Source organism: Phyllobates terribilis, unplaced genomic scaffold (genome assembly GCF_046119375.1).
Source record: "Phyllobates terribilis strain yellow unplaced genomic scaffold, ASM4611937v1 Scaffold_4__5_contigs__length_816908805, whole genome shotgun sequence".
NCBI classification, from domain to species: Eukaryota; Metazoa; Chordata; class Amphibia; order Anura; family Dendrobatidae; genus Phyllobates; species Phyllobates terribilis.
Genome location: NW_027362764.1, coordinates 378,939,105 through 378,958,835, shown reverse-complemented (window position 1 = coordinate 378,958,835; position 19,731 = coordinate 378,939,105). Strand labels below are relative to the sequence as shown.

Below are 19,731 nucleotides of genomic sequence, written 5' to 3'. Positions count from 1 at the left end.
TGAATTTAGATCAAATACAGTTATATGAAAAAGTTTGGGCACCCCTATTAATCTTAAGCTTAATGTTTTATAAAAATTGGTGTTTTTGCAACAGCTATTTCAGTTTGATATATGTAATAACTGTTGGACACAGTAATGTTTCTGCCTTGAAATGAGGTTTATTGTACTAACAGAAAATGTGCAATCTGCATTCAAACAAAATTTGACAGGTGCATAAGTATGGGCACCCTTATCATTTTCTTGTTTTAAATACTCCTACCTACTTTTTACTGACTTACTAAAGCTCTTTTTTGGGTTTTGTAACCTCATTGAGCTTTGAACTTCATAGCCAGGTGTATGCAATCATGAGAAAAGCTACTTAAAGTGACCACTTGCAAGTTGTTCTCCTGTTTGAATCTCCTCTGAAGAGTGGCATCATGGGCTCCTCAAAACAACTGTCAAATGATCTGAAAACAAAGATTATTCAACATAGTTGTTCAGGGGAAGGATACAAAAAGCTGTCTCAGAGATTTAACCTGTCAGTTTCCACTGTGAGGAACATAGTAAAGAAATGGAAGAACACAGGGACAGTTCTTGTTAAGGCCAGAAGTGGCAGGCCAAGAAAAACATCAGAAATGCAGAGAAGAAGAATGGTAAGATCAGTCAAGGACAATCCTCAGACCACCTCCAGAGAGCTGCAGCATCAACTTGCTGCAGATGGTGTCACTGTGCATTGGTCAACTATACAACACACTTTGCACAAGGAGAAGCTGTATGGGAGAGTGATGCGAAAGAAGTCGTTTCTGCAAGCACGCCACAAACAGAGTCGGCTGAGGTATGCAAAAGCACATATGGAGAAGCCAATTTCTTTTTGGAAGAAGGTCCTGTGGACTGATGAAACCAAGATTGAGTTGTTTGGTCATACAAAAAGGTGTTATGCATGGCGGCAAAAAAAACACAGCATTCCAAGAAAAACACTTGCTACCCACAGTAAAATTTGGTGGAGGTTCCATCATGCTTTGGGGCTGTGTGGCCAATGCCGGCACCAGGAATCTTGTTAAAGTTGAGGGACGCATGGATTCCACTCAGTATCAGCAGATTCTTGACAATAATGTTCAAGAATCAGTGACAAAGTTGAAGTTACGCAGGGGATGGATCTTTCAACAAGGCAATGATCCAAAACACCGCTCCAAATCTACTCAGGCATTCATGCAGAGGAACAATTACAATGTTCTGGAATGGCCATCCCAGTCCCCAGACCTGAATATCATTGAACATCTGTGGGATCATTTGAAGAGGGCTGTCCATGCTCGGCGACCATCAAACTTAACTGAACTGGAATTGTTTTGTAAAGAGGAATGGTCAAAAATACCTTCATCCAGGATCCAGGAAATCATTAAAAGCTACAGGAAGCGACTAGAGGTTGTTATTTTTGCAAAAGGAGGATCTACTAAATATTAATGTCACTTTTCTGGTGAGGCGCCCATACTTATGCACCTGTCAAATTTTGTTTGAATGCAGATTGCACATTTTCTGTTAGTACAATAAACCTCATTTCAAGGCAGAAACATTATTGTGTCCAACAGTTATTATATATGTCAAACTGAAATAGCTGTTGCAAAAACACCAATTTTATAAAACATTAAGCTTAAGATTAATAGGGGTGCCCAAACTTTTTCATATAACTGTATATACATAAAATCTACCCTACCCATAGTAGGATGTACTACACAAAATGTTCACACCTGTTTATTTGTCCATGTATTACATATGAATGGGTAGATTCATTAAGGAGGTTACACAAGAATTCTGATGTGAAACGCCTTAATAAATCACTATTTGTATGCAACTTTTGGCTTTTTCATGCCAGTCCTAGCCAGATATGCCAATATGGAAGGAGCATGGGCAAAATGGTTATGGTTACATCTGCCTGTCAAATTCATGAAAAGTAATGCCTTTATAATGGTATAACTTACTCCATTTTCTCACTGGAGCATACCAGTTGAGATGTTCCCAATTCATTAAATGGCATGCCTGTTAATGAGTTAGGCGCATCATACTGAAGCAAGCCGTTCATGAACACGGACGTTTGTAATGCCAGTCTTACTTTATTGGCCCTAATATGTGTGAATTTTTCTCTTGGTCTTACACACATTGGTAATCAAGTAAAACTTTTTTCCAGTAGTGCTTATTTTCATGGTTGTCATGGAAATGAAATAATGTTTTTTCGTCATTTTATGTATTATTCACAATTCTGGTCCCACATACAGCATTTATGATGTCTCATGAGTAATGTTTTATTACTCATGTTTTATATAGATGCATAGTAGAGTTAATAAAAAAAGAATGGGGCATCATGCATGTTGTACGGTCTACTCTACCCTTAAAAGCAGATTTTTCCCTCCTGATCCCTAGGGCTGTTCAACATTCAGAACAAGATTTTTACACAAGCAAATAAGTAATTATTTTCTTCGGAAAAAAAACATCCAAATCTTTTTGGAAACCATTGACTGTCACGGCTGTCACCAGTTTCTAAGGTAAGCTCTGTCATAGATTAATAGTTCTCATGGTAAAGAAGGCTTGCCTCCTATTGAGATTGAACCTATTTTTTTCTCCAGACATCATTTTGTCTTTTGATGGGGGGTTTACATGAAATAGTTTTAGAATTATACTTTTTGTATGGACCATTTATTTACTTGTACAAGTTAATCATGATCCCCCTTATTCATCTCTTCTCAAGGCTAAATAAATCTATTTTAATATTTGCTCATAACAAAGATCCTCCATGGCCTTTTTCAGTTTTGTGGCTCTTTGTACCTTTTGTAACTCCAGGGCATCCTTTCTATGGTGCCCAGAATTGAATTGCATATGCCAGATGTGGTCACATTAATTCTTAAAGTAAAGTGGTAGCATTGTCTCTGTCACAAGTCCAAGCCCCTTTTAACACATGACAATATTCTGCTGGCTTTAAAAGCGCTGATTGACACTGCATACTGTTATTTAGTCTGTGATCTACAAGTACACTCAGATCCTGCTCTACAAGTGACTCTCCTAGATTTACTCACCTTAGAACATATTGGGGTGGCAGGTTATTTTTGGCCAAATACATTACTTTACTTTTATTCACATTGAACCTTGTCTGTTAAGTGGATGCTGAAATATTCAGTTTGTCTAAGTTGGTTTGTAACTTATGAACATCTTTCATAGACTGCACTATACTACATGGCTCAGTGTCATCTGCAAAAATAGAAACACCACTATAAACCCAGTCTTCTCTGTCATCAATAAAATATTTGAATGTTGAATAATCATGTCATTCACCACAACTCTTTGGGTGCATTAGCGGAGTCAGTTTTTTATTCAATTACAAGCCTTACTTTCCAAGGGTGAATTTACACTCAAATATTTTGCATGAGTGTTAATAACTCATTTAACTATTATGTACTCTTGAAATTGCTAAGATATTGCAGCAAGATCATGAAACAATAAAACGTTTAATTGCAAATAATCAACAGGGTTGCACAAAACGAGTTAAAACAATAAAGATGCACATTGACTGCCAAAGATTTGAGAAGAATAGAATGTCAAGCAATCAGGAACATATTATCCTCCTGGCGCAGTTGCTTTGATGAATCGGGAACAAAATGCTTTTTTTTTGTTAATGGACTTACTAACAGTAGGTAAAGCCATGTGGTGTTTACATTGTGACTTGTACTTCTTGTACTTCTTACCTATAGGAGTACATTTGGCAGTCTGAATAAAAATACAGATTTAAAAGTGCTTTCATTTATCATTTGTAGATATTATGTACAGAGATAGAAGGGGCAAGACCAAAAAGGCATACCAAAAGATCAAAGAGAGAAGACAAAAGTTTCAGCTAAGAGTGGGCATGTTGAAAGACGCCAACGGGAGAAAACTAACTGAGCCAGAACCTTATCAAGGAAAGATGGAAAGAGTACATAGCGCACCTCTATAAGAACGACTCAGTGACATGGAAAGAAAGACTGGAAATGTTAGAAAACCAAACATTTTGAAACATTTGAAAGAAGACAAACGGTAAGGTTTTAAATATTACAGTTAGGACTATCCCAAATAGGGCCACCGTGATGAGGTGGGATGGCTTTTGCATTATTTTGATCAAAATTATATTAACTAAAGTACCCTATATTATTTTTATGCACTATGGCTGTTTATTTATTGCGGAGTATTTGCATATTATGCTTATGTCTTTGTTTTTTTCTGTTTAATGGCCATGTGTGAACATGATCTTACATGCTTCATGCACACCAATTTATATTCCAGTCCATTTCTTTAAGTTTTTTCAATACAAAGAAGACAAAAGATATTGACTACTGTCAGGTACAACTGAGACACATTTGATATGGATGGCGACAAACTGGAAGTTGTAAAGGACTTCAAACTACTTTGACCAATGATCACTCAAGACGCAGCGATGACATCAGAAGTAAATAAAAGAAAAACTTTGGGCAAATCAACAATGAAGTCACTGGACAAGGTCTTCAAATCGAGGGAGATTTCACTGGCGATGAAAACACGCTCGTACATAGTCTGTTTTTCTATAGTAACATATGGATGCGAAACTTGGACGATAAAGAAACAAGACAGAAGAAGAATCGACACCTTCGAAATATGGTGCTGGAGAAGGATGCCATCAATACCATAGATGACAGGAAGAACAAAAATTAATTTTGGAACAAATCAAGCCAGACTTGTCAATAGGCAAGGATCACCAAGCTACGATTTGCCTACTTTGGACACATCATACGAAGAGAGAAACCACTGCAGAAGGACATCATGGTCAGAAGAATAGAAGAAATAAGGCAAAGAGGAAGGCCAGCAACTCGATGGCTTCATAGAATCAAAATAACAGTGAAGAAAACCTGATGGACCTATCTAGGCTTGCACAAGATAGATCTTCCTACAGATCATACATCAATCAAGTTGCTATGGCTCGAGATATAGGTTAAGGCCGTTAAATAAGAAATATTCATTATCTTCACCCAGTCAATGACCTGACGTACAGCCTACAACCTGGAGAAATTGGCCTATTTAAAATTAAGGCCCAGATTCGTGAAAGTGTCTTCACCCCTGACAGATATTCTCTGTCCACATTACGGGGATGGTGACACATTAGATAGCTATTCTCTAGTATTTTCCAAAGAGGGAATATACAGGGTGGTCCAAAAGTAGGTGGACAGAGAGTGTAATAAGGTTATGAAGGGGAGATTTATCAAATATGGTGTAAAATGAAACTGGCTCAGTTGCCCTTAGCAACCAATCAGATTCCACTTTTCATTCCTCACAGACTCTTTGGAAAATGAAAGGTGGAATCTGATTGGTTGCTAAGGGCAACTGAGCCAGTTTCACAGATCTAGTTTTCACAGAGAGATCTCCCCCAAATCTGTTTTCTTTTCAGATAATTCAGATAACACATAATGGCAAATCATTTAAATACAGATGAAAGAAAATGGATTTTAACAGAGTATTGGAAATCTGAAAATGCTGAAACCATTAGAGCAAATTGGGTTGAAATATTTGGTACTCAAGCCCCAGAGACAAACCATTTACTGCATTCGTGACAAATTCAATGCCACTGGCTCAATCCTTAATGCTCCAAAAACTGGTCGACCCAAAACAGTCTGTACAGAAGATAATAAACAACTTGCTGCTGAAACATTTGTTCAGAGTCCAAAAAAGTCCACCAGAAGAGCCTCTTTCAGGAGCTTCTATCATGCGAACCCTGAAATCTATTGGGTGGAAAGCTTGTCATCCACGTCTAATTCATGGTTTATTGGAGGATGATCCAGATAGGCGGCTGCAATTTAGTGAGATTATGCTTAACGAAACTGAAGAAAATCCAGTAATTTTAGATAACATTATGTGGAGTGATTAAGCTTCTTTCAAATTATCCGGACATATTAACAGACATAATTGTATTTACTGGTATAATGAGAACATGCATTTAACATTAGATCAACAACTAAATGAGCCTGGGGTCAATGTTTGGGGTGGTATTTCAAGTTTTGGTGTTTTAGGACCAATATTTTTTGATGGAACAGTCACAGGAGATAAGTATCTCGAAATTCTAATGAATCAAGTTGTTCCCCAGTTCCAGCAACGGCCTATTTCAAATGACCTTTATTTCCAACAAGATGGGGTCCTTCCACATTATTCAAGAGTAGTCCGCGAGTATCTTGATGAAACATTTCCTAATAAATGGATTGGCCGAAGAGGCCCACTTGATTGTCACCAGACTTGACCCCAATGGATTTTTTCTTTTGGGGAGTACTCAAGGACAAAGTTTATAGTTGAAAACCAAATAGTGTCAGTGATTTGAAAAATGACATAAGAGATGCATTTCAAGAAATTACTACCCAAAGAGACTTGTGCAAAAAAGTTTGTCGAACAGTAAGAGGCAGACTTCAAAGCTGTACAGATTGTAATGGAAAACAGTTTGAGCACCTGAGTTGATAAAATTTAAGGGCTTTTGTATTATTGTTCAGAATAAAATTTAATTGTCAATGTTATGCTTGTGTTAGTAAATATAATTTTATATATAAATCAAAATAAATGTTATTATTTTCTGTCCATCTACTTTTGGACCACCCTGTATATTCTTTTAACAGAAACACTCAAGCTCTATGAAGAAATAATGGGGTCATTAATTGTCCCCCAATGACAAATACTGCTAATATAAGCCAATAGTTAGAATGTACTGACTATTTGGAATTGTTCCCATTTCCACATAATCAAAAGACAAGACAAGGATCAAAACCCCAGAGGGAGATGTGTCAAAATTATACGTTATACATTGCATCTCAGAAGTCGGCATGAAACGATACCTTTCTGGCAAAGACTGTTGATGTTCATGTTTAAATGTAAATGTTTATCATCATGCTAAATGGGACGTTAACAACACTTCATGTATGTGCTCTATGACCCAAATTTGCCAATACTGTACAGTTTGGCTGCCAACAGACTGAATTCTCTGTGCCCTTGTGGCGCTGTGGTGCACACCTCGCCACCGGTGATCGCTACGTGCTGCTCAACATCATGTCTGCTGCACATTAACAGGAGCCTTGGAATCATTCATGGGGCGCATGTGCCACTTAAGCAGCGCTATTGGTTATCCAGAGGTCAAATGGAAAACCTTGTGTCACGCCAGGTGTGAGTGCAACACAGAGGGGAAAGGGAGCCCAGACACTATGGAAAGGGAGAAGATGTGACCACCTAATCTGGGCTAGCGTCACCCTGTCTCCCCCTAACGTCCCTATACAGCCTCTGCAGCTGTCGCCTCGTGCCTCGCCCTGGCGTAAGGCTATAGCTGGGGGTGGAAGGAGATGAGCACTAGTCAACCTCCGCTAGCACTCTTAAGACAAAAGGGGAACACAACATAGGGGAACAACAACTCAGCTTTAGAAGAACTCCAACATGGCACACGGCCTCAAGACTCCAGAGAGGACGTGATGCTGCTTCAGCCAAGTTCCAAGTAGAAATGAGTATAACCGGAGACGCCCACCTAAACACACCAGGTATATATACACCCAGACTAAAGGGAGGTAGTCGCTGGGTCCTAAAAACAGCCTCTTATCTAGGCAGCGGTCTGCATTGCCAAACGTGGAGATCTCCTGCAAGCCACCGCAGGGCGACTGTCACCTCTGACACACCCGTGACACCTTGTGACCGGTTACTATAGATAAAAAAAAGATCCTGTTGAGCATCGTTTACACAACTTCCCCTTGAAAAAGCAAGGACTACAACCACGCAAAACGCGCATCGGGGACTGTTTTAAATCTGGTTATTGTTAGTCTGAGCCCTCAGCCATAACTGGGTGAGATGTGCTATATCTATTTATATATGTATTTCTGCCACTGGGCTTAAGACATGGCATTGGACTTATTGATTGTGAGTCATAGATTTGCACTTATCTCTTTCTTCTATGACACCCTCAAGCATCTCCCAGCACTTTGGCTTAAAATTTCCTCCTAAGCATAGGTTTTTGATTACCCTGCACAGTTACCTGCTTATGAGGCGTTACTAAGTATAGATAACTCACTGCTTTCATATCTGTCTGTCCTGTTCACATATTTTACACTATATGTTTAGTGTGTTTTCTTAATAAAAAAAAAAAGGTTTTGGACCATTATACCCTGCTTCCCCTAGTCTTTTATAGCCATTTTGGAGTGGTCTTTTGTTGTTGGGTTACTGCACTCACCATTGGTACGTTAAGTTCCCAACCAATATGTTACTGGGTCATTTGTTGCTAATGTTATACATTGCATTGGGAAGACAGTGAGCATCCATCAGCCGTTGTCTGGGTGTTAAGAGAGTGAACCTCTCCATCTAAAGTCCAGCGTTTTGCATTAAACTTCTAGTGACTTTTTCCAGGTAGTTCAGTAACTTTGCAATAAAAGATTCTTGAGAAGGGAACAAGATATAGATATAGAAGGTTATGGCAGTATACAGGGCACCCTTTGTATACCAAGCAAAGCAGAGAATTTGTGCCCACCAGAGTTGTAATTATTAAAAGCTCCAACAAGTTGGTTGGAGAGTAGGTCCGTTCAGCACATTCAGGCTATCCTAAGAATCTCAGATTACAGTGCCTAAGTCTATTCTCTGGTCGTCTAGCTGCTTATTTAATTTGTTTGGGCTTCATCAGTGGATAAAAAGCCCTGCACTGATTTGCACGAATTAGGAGGGGTGCCTCTAGGTAGCTGTCAAGAAGGGAGTCCAATGTTCTCCTGATATTACTATATTTTGCTTCTTATCCTGTCTAAAGATGAGCTCAGCAGTGGTGCATTCGGTGCTCGTTGTCTTGAGGGCTAATTTTAATTTTTCCATACAATCTGGAAAGTATGGCTAGTGCAGTTTTTAGACAAATATAACAGTTTTTATTTGTTGTACCTCCAACTATAAACATTTTGGGCTCCTTCACAGATTAATTTAAAAATATTTCCAAATATTGAACCAAAATTTGTAATATAAATATATAGCTTCTCTTCACACAGCTGTAGTGATAAATGTTGAAATTTTTCTTGCTTGCAGCTCTCAATATGGAATGTCTAGAAACCTACTGATTTTTTTATTTTTTGGTAGGCATTAATTTTATTATTTACCTTTATCACTGTTTAAAAGGGAAATAAAAGATTAGTCGGTTGGTATCAAAAATAATAGACCAACAAAACTGTGTTCACTATTTCTTAAGCAATAATTTGTAACAAGTGGTGTATAATTATTCACTGTAAATGTTGATGCCGACTTTACTTACAGGAAAATAAATTGCCCGTTATGGCAGAAAATAACCTGTAACGGAGGTAAATACACTCATCAATATTTAAATTTCAACATCAAGAGGGAAAAGTCTAGAGTTCTAATAATCACAGGATCGATAGACAAGTTTATGACATGCAAATAATGTAAATAGAAACAATTTTAAAAACCTCTGGATTTATTAATTATCGAGTATGAGCACCACATGCAGAAATAGATCTGCATATACCTTGGCTGGCTATCAAAGATTATTAATGGTTGTCTGCAGAAATGTTCTGCCACGCTGAATGCATTTGGGCACAAAAATCAAGATCCGCTGCTGGTAGCTCCCTTTACAAGTTCCAACCATTGATGACCCAGATGTTCTCAATGGGAGACAAGTTCAGAGACGATGAAAGACATGGTAGGTCATTTAGTTTAGGGCACACAGGCTGATCACAATAGCATAACCTACATGTAGCCTGGTGTTTTGTTGAAAAGCAGCTATTGAGACACTTTGGAGAAATGGCCATACCACTGGTTGCATGATTTACCACTCTGTGCTGAAAGTAAAATTGGATGTCATGTACCAATTCTAAGATGTCACAAAGGGTCACTATAAACCACCAAAAGCCATTTGCATGACATTTGGCTATGAGCCAGAAGTCCAGCTACTAGTGTTCCATTGACCTGATGCCATTGCTCTCAAAGGTCATCATGGTACAAAGCAAGACAGTAATGGAGGTCTATCCTCCTTAGCACTGAGTTCCGCTTTTGTCTTGATTGTAATGATAGGCCAGATATCTGTCTGGAGACAAGAAGGGAAACGTCATGATGAAGCATTCATGAGGGAAGGTCATGCCAGTGCAAATGATGGATTATAGTGAGGGGTGGCATAATGTATAGTAGCCAGACCTCTGTATTCTTCATGTGGCACACTAATAGCTTGGCAATACGTTGATTTGGAATCGGTAGTATTGTCACTTCTCCAAAGTGTTCCAATAGCTGCTTTTCAATACGACAATGCCAGGTCACATGTTGTTCATGCTACTGTGAACAACATGCGTGTTGTTCATGCTACTGTGAGATACCTTTGTAGTCTAAACAGGCTACCCTGGCCTGCAGAGTCTTTGCATTTGTCTCACAGCAAGCACATTTGGCACATCAATGTTCGTCAATTGCAAAGAAAGCTGCCAGCAGTGGAACTTGATGATGTGTGAACCCAAATGCATTCTGTGTGACAGAACATTCTTCAAACAACCATTAAATATCGTCACTGATAGCATGCCAAGGTATGCAAGCGTGATTATTTCTGCATGTGATGCTTATACTAGGTATTGAATAAATTCAGATGTTTTGATAACTGTTTCTATGTTTATCATTATCACATCAACAACATGTCTATCAATCATGTGATTTCCATATTTTCACAACTTTTCTTTCTTGGTATTGCAATTTCAATGCTGAGAAGTGTATATGTTAAGGTTGCAAAAACACCTATTTTCTTCTATCCTTGCCATTTCCTTCCAATTCCTAAAGTAGATGGCGATAACAGTTCTTTTGGGTCATAGGCTGCATAAGCATAAAGAAGAACAGAAGAATAAAAGGGTTTATGCTCATGTTATATACTGTAAAATGATGTGCTGAACATTCAGAAAAATATAGTTCTTAAAAGATCCATTTTAAAAATAAAAAAATAGATAACAGGATATTTTTTAGTATCTGGATAAAAAAAAAATCTACACAGTCCATAGAGTAAACTACAATATAATGTGATTTAATAAAGCAGCTGATGAATGTGGCAAATCAGGAATGGCTGAATCAAGCATATGAAGACTGAAGCTGTAAAGACAGAACTGTGAATTATGACAGACACATCAATGAAAATTTGTAATATTTAAAACAGTCGGTTTTATTTGTACCTAGCACATACAATGAAGAGTCACACATAATGTTGTTGGGAATATGACGGTAAACAAACATTCATAGCCAATTATTTAAAATGAGAAGACTGAGCAAAGAAATTACTTACGTGGAAAAAGTGATCATTTATTTAGAATGAGCAATAATCCGATGAGTTATAGAATTTTAATATATTGATGCAATACCTTAATTTTAAATGTTGGAACTGTGGTTGCTAGTTTGTGTTTCTTCACTAAATATAAAGTACTCTGCAGCATTTTTTATCACATCTGTCTAAAACTTTTGCAAAGTAAATGTTTTCTAATCTAGGAATGATAATAGTTTATATTTTTATCAATGAACAAAATGCAAAGTGAAATCTAAATCAAATGAATATTTGGTGTAACCATTTATTGCCTACAAAACAGTATCACGTCTTCTAGGTACATTTGCATACTGTTTTTAAAAAAACTCAGCAGGGAGATAGTTCTCCAAAATGTTTGGCCCCAACACATGTCCTTTTGGATGTAGGCTTGTGCAAATCCTTCTGCCTTTTCATGTAATCCCAGACAGACACGATAATGAGACCAGGACTCTGTGGAGGGGGGGGCATATCTTCACTTCCAGGAATCCTTGTTCTTCTTTACGTTGAAAATTGTCCTTAATGACAGTGGCCCCAAAGTTATTCTGAAGCAAGTTAACAATACCAAAAATACAGCCAGACCGACATCTCCCTGATGGTGTTGTATGGTTACGAAGTATCTATAATATAACCGGGAGTGCATTTCTCTGTCTGAAGCCTTTATAGACTGCGCATGCGTGACGTGCAGTCTGGCTCCAGACAGAAGACCGCATCCAGCCGTTACAGGTAAGAGGAGTGTGTATGGCGCCGGAGATCGCAGTATGCGTAGACATTGAACGCATACCGCGATCTCTGGCGCCATACTTAGATACTTACCTGACTGGGAGGAGCGTTGCCGCGGCGTCTCTCTTCGCCGGAGACCGGGGCAGGAGTGAGGCGCCGGATCGGCACATAGCACTATCCGGCGCCATTTTACTGAAGACACATTTGCAGTGTCTCTTCAGCAAAATGGCGAAGGACAGAGCGATGCTCTGGCGCCGCACTCCTCCCCTGGCTTCCGGCAGAACAGGACGCAGCAGCGCTGGAGCACAGAGAAGAAGGGGAGTATAAGTGTTTATTTTTTTGTATGTGTGTACAGCGTGAAAGGGATGAGGGGGCCACACATACCAGGACTGGTGGGTGAGGGGACCATGCATACCAGGATTGGGGGGTGAGGAGACCATGCACACCAGGATTGTGGGGTGAGGGGACCATGCATACCAGGATTGGGGGGTGAGGGTTACCACGCATACCAGGATTGGGGGGGTGAGGGGACCACGCATACCAGGATTGGGGGGGTGAGGGGACCACGCATACCAGGATTGAGGTTGAGGGGGCCACACATACCAGGATTGGGGTTGAGGGGACCATGCATAACAGGATTGGGGGGTGAGGGGTACCATACATACCAGGATTGGGGGGTGAGGGGACCACGCATACCAGGATTGGGGGGGTGAGGGGACCACGCATACCAGGATTGAGGTTGAGGGGGCCACACATACCAGGATTGGGGTTGAGGGGACCATGCATACCAGGATTGGGGGGTGAGGGGTACCATACATACCAGGATTTGGGGGTGAGGGGTACCATACATACCAGGATTGGGGGGTGAGGGGTGCCACGCATATCGGGATTTGGGATGAGGAGTGCCATGCATTCCAGGATTGGGGGTGAGGGGTGCCATGCATACCAGGATAGGATGGTGGAGACAGGATGGGGGCAGCGCAAATACCAGGAGGGGGGCTGCACATACCAGGATAAAAGACCATATACCAATAAAAATGAACGGGTTCAATAGCTAGTTTACTATATAACTCAACACTAATGACACCAGGAAATGGAAAACATTGAGGTCCATAAACGCAGTGGTCAACCAAGGAAATTTAGTCTACCAGATGAATGACACATCATGCCTTCTGAAGATGTCCAGCAGTGCGATCAGATCAGAACTTGCAGCAAGCAGTGGGAGTCAGTTACACTCCTCTACCGTTTGGAAAAGTTTGGCCAAGTGACTAAATTATGCATTACAGTACAAAGTGGGTTGCAGAAAAAAATGGCTGCGGATACTGAACTTAGGAGTCAAAATGTAAAATATTTGGTACAAAAGGCAGTTTGTTTGCTAAAGGGCTGAAGACCAGTACAAAAATGTTTACAAACAGTGAAGTTTCATGCAGCTTTATTCAAACTTTCGGGCTACATTTCCGCAAATGGAGTTGAGAATTTGGTCAAGATTAATGGTGTCCTCAAATGCTGAGAAAAAAACAGGCAGATACTTAGACATCATGCAATACCTTCAGGGAGATGTCCAACTGGCTCAAAATGTATTCTGCAGCAGGACAAGAACCCCATGCATAGAGCCAAAGTCATTAAGAACTATATTCAGTGTAAAAAGGTCAAAAAGTCCTGTAAGTGATGATATGACCCCCACAGAGCTCTGAACGCAACATCATCGAATATGTCTGGGATTGCATGAAGAGGCAGGAGGATTTCCACAAGCCTGCACCCATGGAAGGGTTTGTTTTCCAAGATGTATGAAACAACTTCCCTTCCCAGTTTCTTCAAAAACCGTACAAGTGTACTTAGAAGAATTGATGCTTTGATTGGTTTTTGAAGGAAAAATGGTGGGAACGCCAAATATTTGATTTAATTGTTTTGTTCACTTATTGTTAACTGAAACTATTAACGCTTCTATTCTTGAAAGAATTCTTATTTGGCAGCATTTTTTCCACACATGCCTAAATCTTTTGCACAGTACTGTATATACACATCTATAGAGCAGTGTATATTAATGCAGATCTTTATATGTAGTACATACAGCAACTATATACTTATTTATCTGAAAACTACAGAACACCTATCTGCAAAGCACAATGGGCCTTATTTGTCATAATAATCGAGCAGAACTGTTGGCCTAGTTGCTCATGGTAACTAATCCTAGTAGAGCTTTCACGGTTAGCAAAGCCGTAATTGAAGGAGTTTTTCAGTCAGTGTTTTGAGCCTGAGCAAAAATCAGATTCAAAGATAATGGGAAATATGAAAGGAATGACTTCTATTTCCTCTTACTGCATACCCTTTAACTAAAAAAGAAAAAAGACTGAAGAACAACCAAAAAAATGTGCTGTTTCTCTAGCGCGTAAAGCCATCTGAGCCATGTTCATGTTGGCAGCCGAATCGTTTTGGGGCCTTGTTCCAATGACAGGGATATTTTGCCCATCAAAATCGGAAGACCCCATGTGAAGGAAGACTGTTGGGCGTCAATGTTTTCTGTATCTGGCAAACCACCATGGCTTCAGTTACAAACAAAAGACATAACACAAAAGTGTGAACAGAGCCGAAAAAATGCTAAGCTCAATTGCTGCTGTGAGTAAAGAGGCAAGTTTTTCTATTTGTCGTATTTGATAAAGTTCCAAGTTCCCTGTTAAATCTGCCTGAATGCGTTTTAAGAGGGTTTCTACATTAGGGTGACTAATTACTTAGTAACGTGTATGCCTTTAAGGTCTGAGCATAAAGTTTTCAAGAAAAAAGGACAAATAAAATAGATGATGAAACTCTGCAACATAAATCAAGTGCTGTAATAGAAGGGCTTCTTTATCAAATCAGCCTTACAAAAAAAATAGTCTTAATGCACATAGAAGCCAAAGCGTAGCTTTCATTTCTTTATCCCCTATGGAACATGTAAGCTGTATTGTGATTGGCCAATATTTCTGCCAGACTCCTTTGAGAAATTAAATTCAGTATCATCCACAAGCCAGTGTATTGAAAGAAATGTGACAGTACAATGTCCTCTTCGATATAAACCAATATTACAGTGTACATGATACCTGGACACATTTAACATGGCATTTCAGTGTTTTTTTTCCATTTAGAAAAATTAAGATAAGGCTATAATTGCATTAATATACAAAAATAATCCAGTTTTTCTTTTTTTAATTAAGAGCGACCAGTTTTGCATTTAACTAACAATAAAAAAACATTATTTACAATAGATGTGAAACATTAAAAAGATTGATTTGCTTAATCATAAATAAAGAAACTATGCAACATCTTAAAAGGCATCAGTAATAAAAAAAAAAAAATCCCTGTCGTCCCAGCAGCAGGTTTTATCTCCATCAATTAAGCAAGCTTTTTTTGCAGAATTAATACAATAAACGTTCAAGTCTTATAGGTTTTCAGTCTCTAACCAGCTGTGCATAGGGCAGTTTATATGCTTCCAAGTCAAGGAAAGTAGAAAATCCCTTTTATACATGTACGCCACTTGGAATGTGCAAATGTGGAACTGCATGACCACAGATAATGCCATCTATAGTACCCAATGAAAACCTTTCTGGAATCAGCACCATGATCACAGATCCAGATAAAACCAAGACTATGGCGTGCCATCGTAAGTCACATACTATCTGATGGACAGCTCTCTTAACTGTTAAAACGGATCTGCTATATTCCTTCCTTCCACTTGCTCATTATTTATTTGCCTCCATAACAAAGTAAAAACATATTTCCAATCATGCAGTCACTGTTGGCAGGTCATACATAGAGTATTACCATTATTCATTGTAAAGCGAAAAAAAAAATATATATAGACACAAGAAATAAATAAAATTAGATACTAAGGCAACATTCTATATTAATTATTGCATTTAATTCCTAAATCAAAACCTGAAATTCTGGTTGCAGATGTCACTCCATTATATTCAGGGGTGCCTGCTTGTCACATGCCAACAATTTTAATTGTAATTCACTTTTTTCCTCACTAACAAAACAGCAAGCAGACACCAAAAATAATGACTAATCCTGTGGAGCCACTAATGTTTATCTTATTGAAAGATACATTTTTGGTGGATCTCAAGTGAACTACAATTGAAATCAGCAGTGCCAAAACTGCATTAAATTCCACATATGGTGATACACTGCACTCCTATAGATACAACTATTTAGCCATATGCACGTGTCATGCTCGCTTTTTTAAATCTTTTTCTTGGCTGCAAATTTCTCAAAAAATGTTATGGTTTCATCAAAACAGTGCTATAAACCAATGTGACAAGGGCAATTTAAACCTCAACCTAATAGGCCTTATACTGTACATCCAAGAAGGAATCTAATGAGTGGTTTCTATAGTCACATCGGTAATTCCTGGTTAAAGGCAATCTGTCAGCAGGATTTCACGCCACTAACTATTTACCGGTATATGTGCATGTAGCTGTTTCAAACACAAGAACAGCAATATCTTTACATGTACAATGGAGGAAACACGGTACTACTGGTGCTTTCAGGTGCACGGATCGAGTCCTATCCAATAAATATCCAATGATAAAGGAATCTGGCACTCAGTAGGATAAAAAGAGGTTATCTGTTAAATAATGGATAGGCGTGTGACGTTTCGGTGTAACTAACAATCATCAGACATACACTAAATAGCATTGAAGCAAGCTGAATAAAGCAAGTAATGGGCCAACGGTGCCAGAAGTCAGCAGTGAACGGTGAATAAATAATATCTTGTAATCCTTCTGAGTTCCAGATTTCTTTATCATTGAATACCTTTACAAGGCCAGTCCATTCCTTAGTTACTGAGAAATCAGTGTTTCAAATAATTTGCAAATGGATATGGTAGATATGAAGATTCTGTCACTCCAGCTCTATTCCCCAACCAGCACCACCTCCACCTACTTGACTAACATCCTCTATGTTGTATGACTTCAGGCAAAGGAGTGTTCAGACAAGAAGGAGTCGGCACAGGGCGGGCAATAGAGCTGGAGTGACAAAGGCTTCAGATCTACAGCCTCATTTGCATATCAATGTAAACTAAGACTTCTCAGTAATGAAGGAACAGACTGGCCATGTAAAGGTATTGATGGACTTGTCTTTGAAAGTGCTACATGAACTTATAAATTGTTTGGGATGCGAAATCCTGATACCATTTTCCTTGTAAGGGTGCATAGCTGTCTACCGACTTGATGCATATATTCTAAACAGGATGCTGTTAACAAGTTTCTTCGATCTTCTTTCATAAATGCTTGTGTCCACAAAAGTTAGCTGCTATTTAAGGAGAATCTGCAATTTTTTTTTAGTTGTGTTGAATTTTTGCTGTTCATAGATAATGCATGCGGTATGGGGAACGATCAGCAGATCAACCACTAATTGGGCTTTATAACAAGCATCAGTTTTTTACCTTTTTTTTATCCTGAAGGTTCTATATGACATATTGAGTTTCCTATAAGTGAAAAATCAGCTATTTGTGCAGATTGATGACGAATATAAAAACTCAATGGAGGTGCACTGTGAAGCTCCGTTCAATGTGTAGCAACTGCTGCTAGGTGCTGCAGATCAGCTCCTATACTTTTGAGAACAGCAGAGTACTATTTTATTGAGACTAAGAGTTCATCTGCAGTCCAGGCAGTGACCGAAACATATTGTTTAGAGCTGTGCAGTGCATCTCCATTCATTGTTTACCTCCTGCGACCACAGAGCTAATAATGGCTAATCAAAGGGGGTGCCAGATGCCAGACCCCAATGGATCTGATATTGATTACCTATCAGATGGATAGGTCATCAATATCATATTACTAGACAACCCCTTTAAAAGGTTAAATCTTGTATGAAACAAAAAAAATGCATGAAGCATTAGGGTACATATAGGGCTTCAGATGTTTCCTACAAAAAGTGCATTGCAAGTTGTCCAATATCTTATCATCCAACTATTTTTGAGTTCTAAAAGTTAAGCAATTTACTTCAATCCATGATGATACATAATGCTAAATACAATGGCATAGCTCAAATGTGTATGAAGTGATAATACTTACCAAATGTTTGGGAGAGATCAATTTCAGGATTTTATATTTGACCTAGCAATGGCCGTAATCAACTCCTTATCGTACCATATGTAGATTTAAGGACCAATAAACTCAATACAGTTTTTTTTTTTTAAAGCAACAGTAATAAAATAATAAATACATATTGTGATTACCTATAGCATTTTGGCCTTATATTCATTGTCTTCTCACATTCACTATACTGAAATACAATATGCCAAACACATTTTAACAGTCTTTCCCAATAAACAAATTATGTGAAATCCATACAACTAAAAAATAAACATGTTTCTACCTGAGAGATTAGCTTGAAAACTTAAGCATTTGTACTTTACACAATACTTGGATTCAGATGGTGACAGACAGATGAGTTCATGAATGCAATGGGTATCTGATGATGGCTGTAGTTAGTCTTATGCTTTTCACAGAGTTGTCATGAGTTTGTCTTGATAAAGAATGCTTTGAATGCCTCCCAAATTCCTTTGGTTTTGATCTTGGATGTATCGTGTGTTTCTGCCATCCCCACTGGAGACTGGTTTCCAAAATGCCCTGTCATCATGAGAAGATGGCCTGTGCCATTTGCACAGTCATTGGTTAGTTACAAATGGAACTAATCTAAATACACTTTATCACTTATGAATAAGCATAAAAACATTTGACCATTAAAAGAAAAATGCAGAAAAAAATATTTTCACTAAAATCTTTCTCTAAGTACCGTAGTTGTCTACAGAGTTTAAAACGATATGACAAAGAACATGGCTGCCCTTTGTTATACTGCAGGCATTAGTCTCAATCTGCTATTGCAAATCTGCAATAAATAAGCAAATGGCATTTAGCAGATGGATTAAGTGTGCTATTCCAAGAGGAACTGTAATAAATCCAAGACCTCAAGAACACTCCTGAAGGTGTGGAACGTAGTGAGGCAGAGGAGAGGCAGGACAGGACCAGAATGCGACCCTCTGGATGAATATACTGTACCACAACATAGACCCCACACGTCAATGATTCATGTATGTTCTCTATCCAGGTTTCTAAAACATGGACCAATTATAGTTTATGAGGCTGTTCACAGGTTGCACTTTTATTTGCAGGTCAGATTTAAAACTGGGACACGTCTGTTTTTTAATGCGATTGCAAATCAAGCAACCATTCATGTTAATGTCTCCAAATTTATTACATTTTTTGCATACGAGAAAAATGGATGTCTTACTAATGATAAAAACAGACAAATGGACAAAAAAAATTGATGAAAATTGGATCCAGGACATTTGATAAAAAAAATATGGGACTTTTTTTTCTCATACGCAAAAAAGGACGTCTGAATGAGGACTTAGAAGAACTATGCATGTCACAATGCTTTAAACATAAAGTAACTTTTTGTCAGAGTAACGACAGGTGCAAACCAGCGTATATTTACAGTCTGAGAGTGCAAACTCAGTCTGTGGAAACATCGGACTGCACTCGGATGACATCTCAGTGCAGTCAGATTTCTACGGACTGACAGAATGCAGACGACGGAGAATTTTTTTCTCTCCATCTTATCTTCCAATAAGAATCGGATCACACTAAGCTCGCATTCTGATCAGAGTGCTATTAGCATAAGCGGACAGATTTTCTCGAATGAGTGTATATATGCTCGTGTGCACCTGCCCT

General features: G+C 38.7%; 1 protein-coding gene across 6 annotated transcripts in view; it reads right to left on the bottom strand.

Annotated features, from left to right (window-relative positions):
• EPB41L4B (erythrocyte membrane protein band 4.1 like 4B) overlaps positions 1–19,731 on the bottom strand; it is a 1,171,543-nt gene that overhangs the window by 887,420 nt on the left and 264,392 nt on the right. For 2 of the 6 annotated variants that reach the window (XM_073678483.1, XM_073678484.1), the window contains one exon: positions 17,276–18,648. The exons of the other annotated variants lie outside the window; for them this stretch is intronic. In XM_073678483.1, coding sequence (XP_073534584.1) covers positions 18,501–18,648 — 148 coding nt within the window. In that variant the 3' untranslated portion in view covers positions 17,276–18,500. Of the gene's footprint in view, positions 1–17,275; positions 18,649–19,731 lie in introns of those variants that run through there. 6 annotated transcript variants of the gene reach the window in all.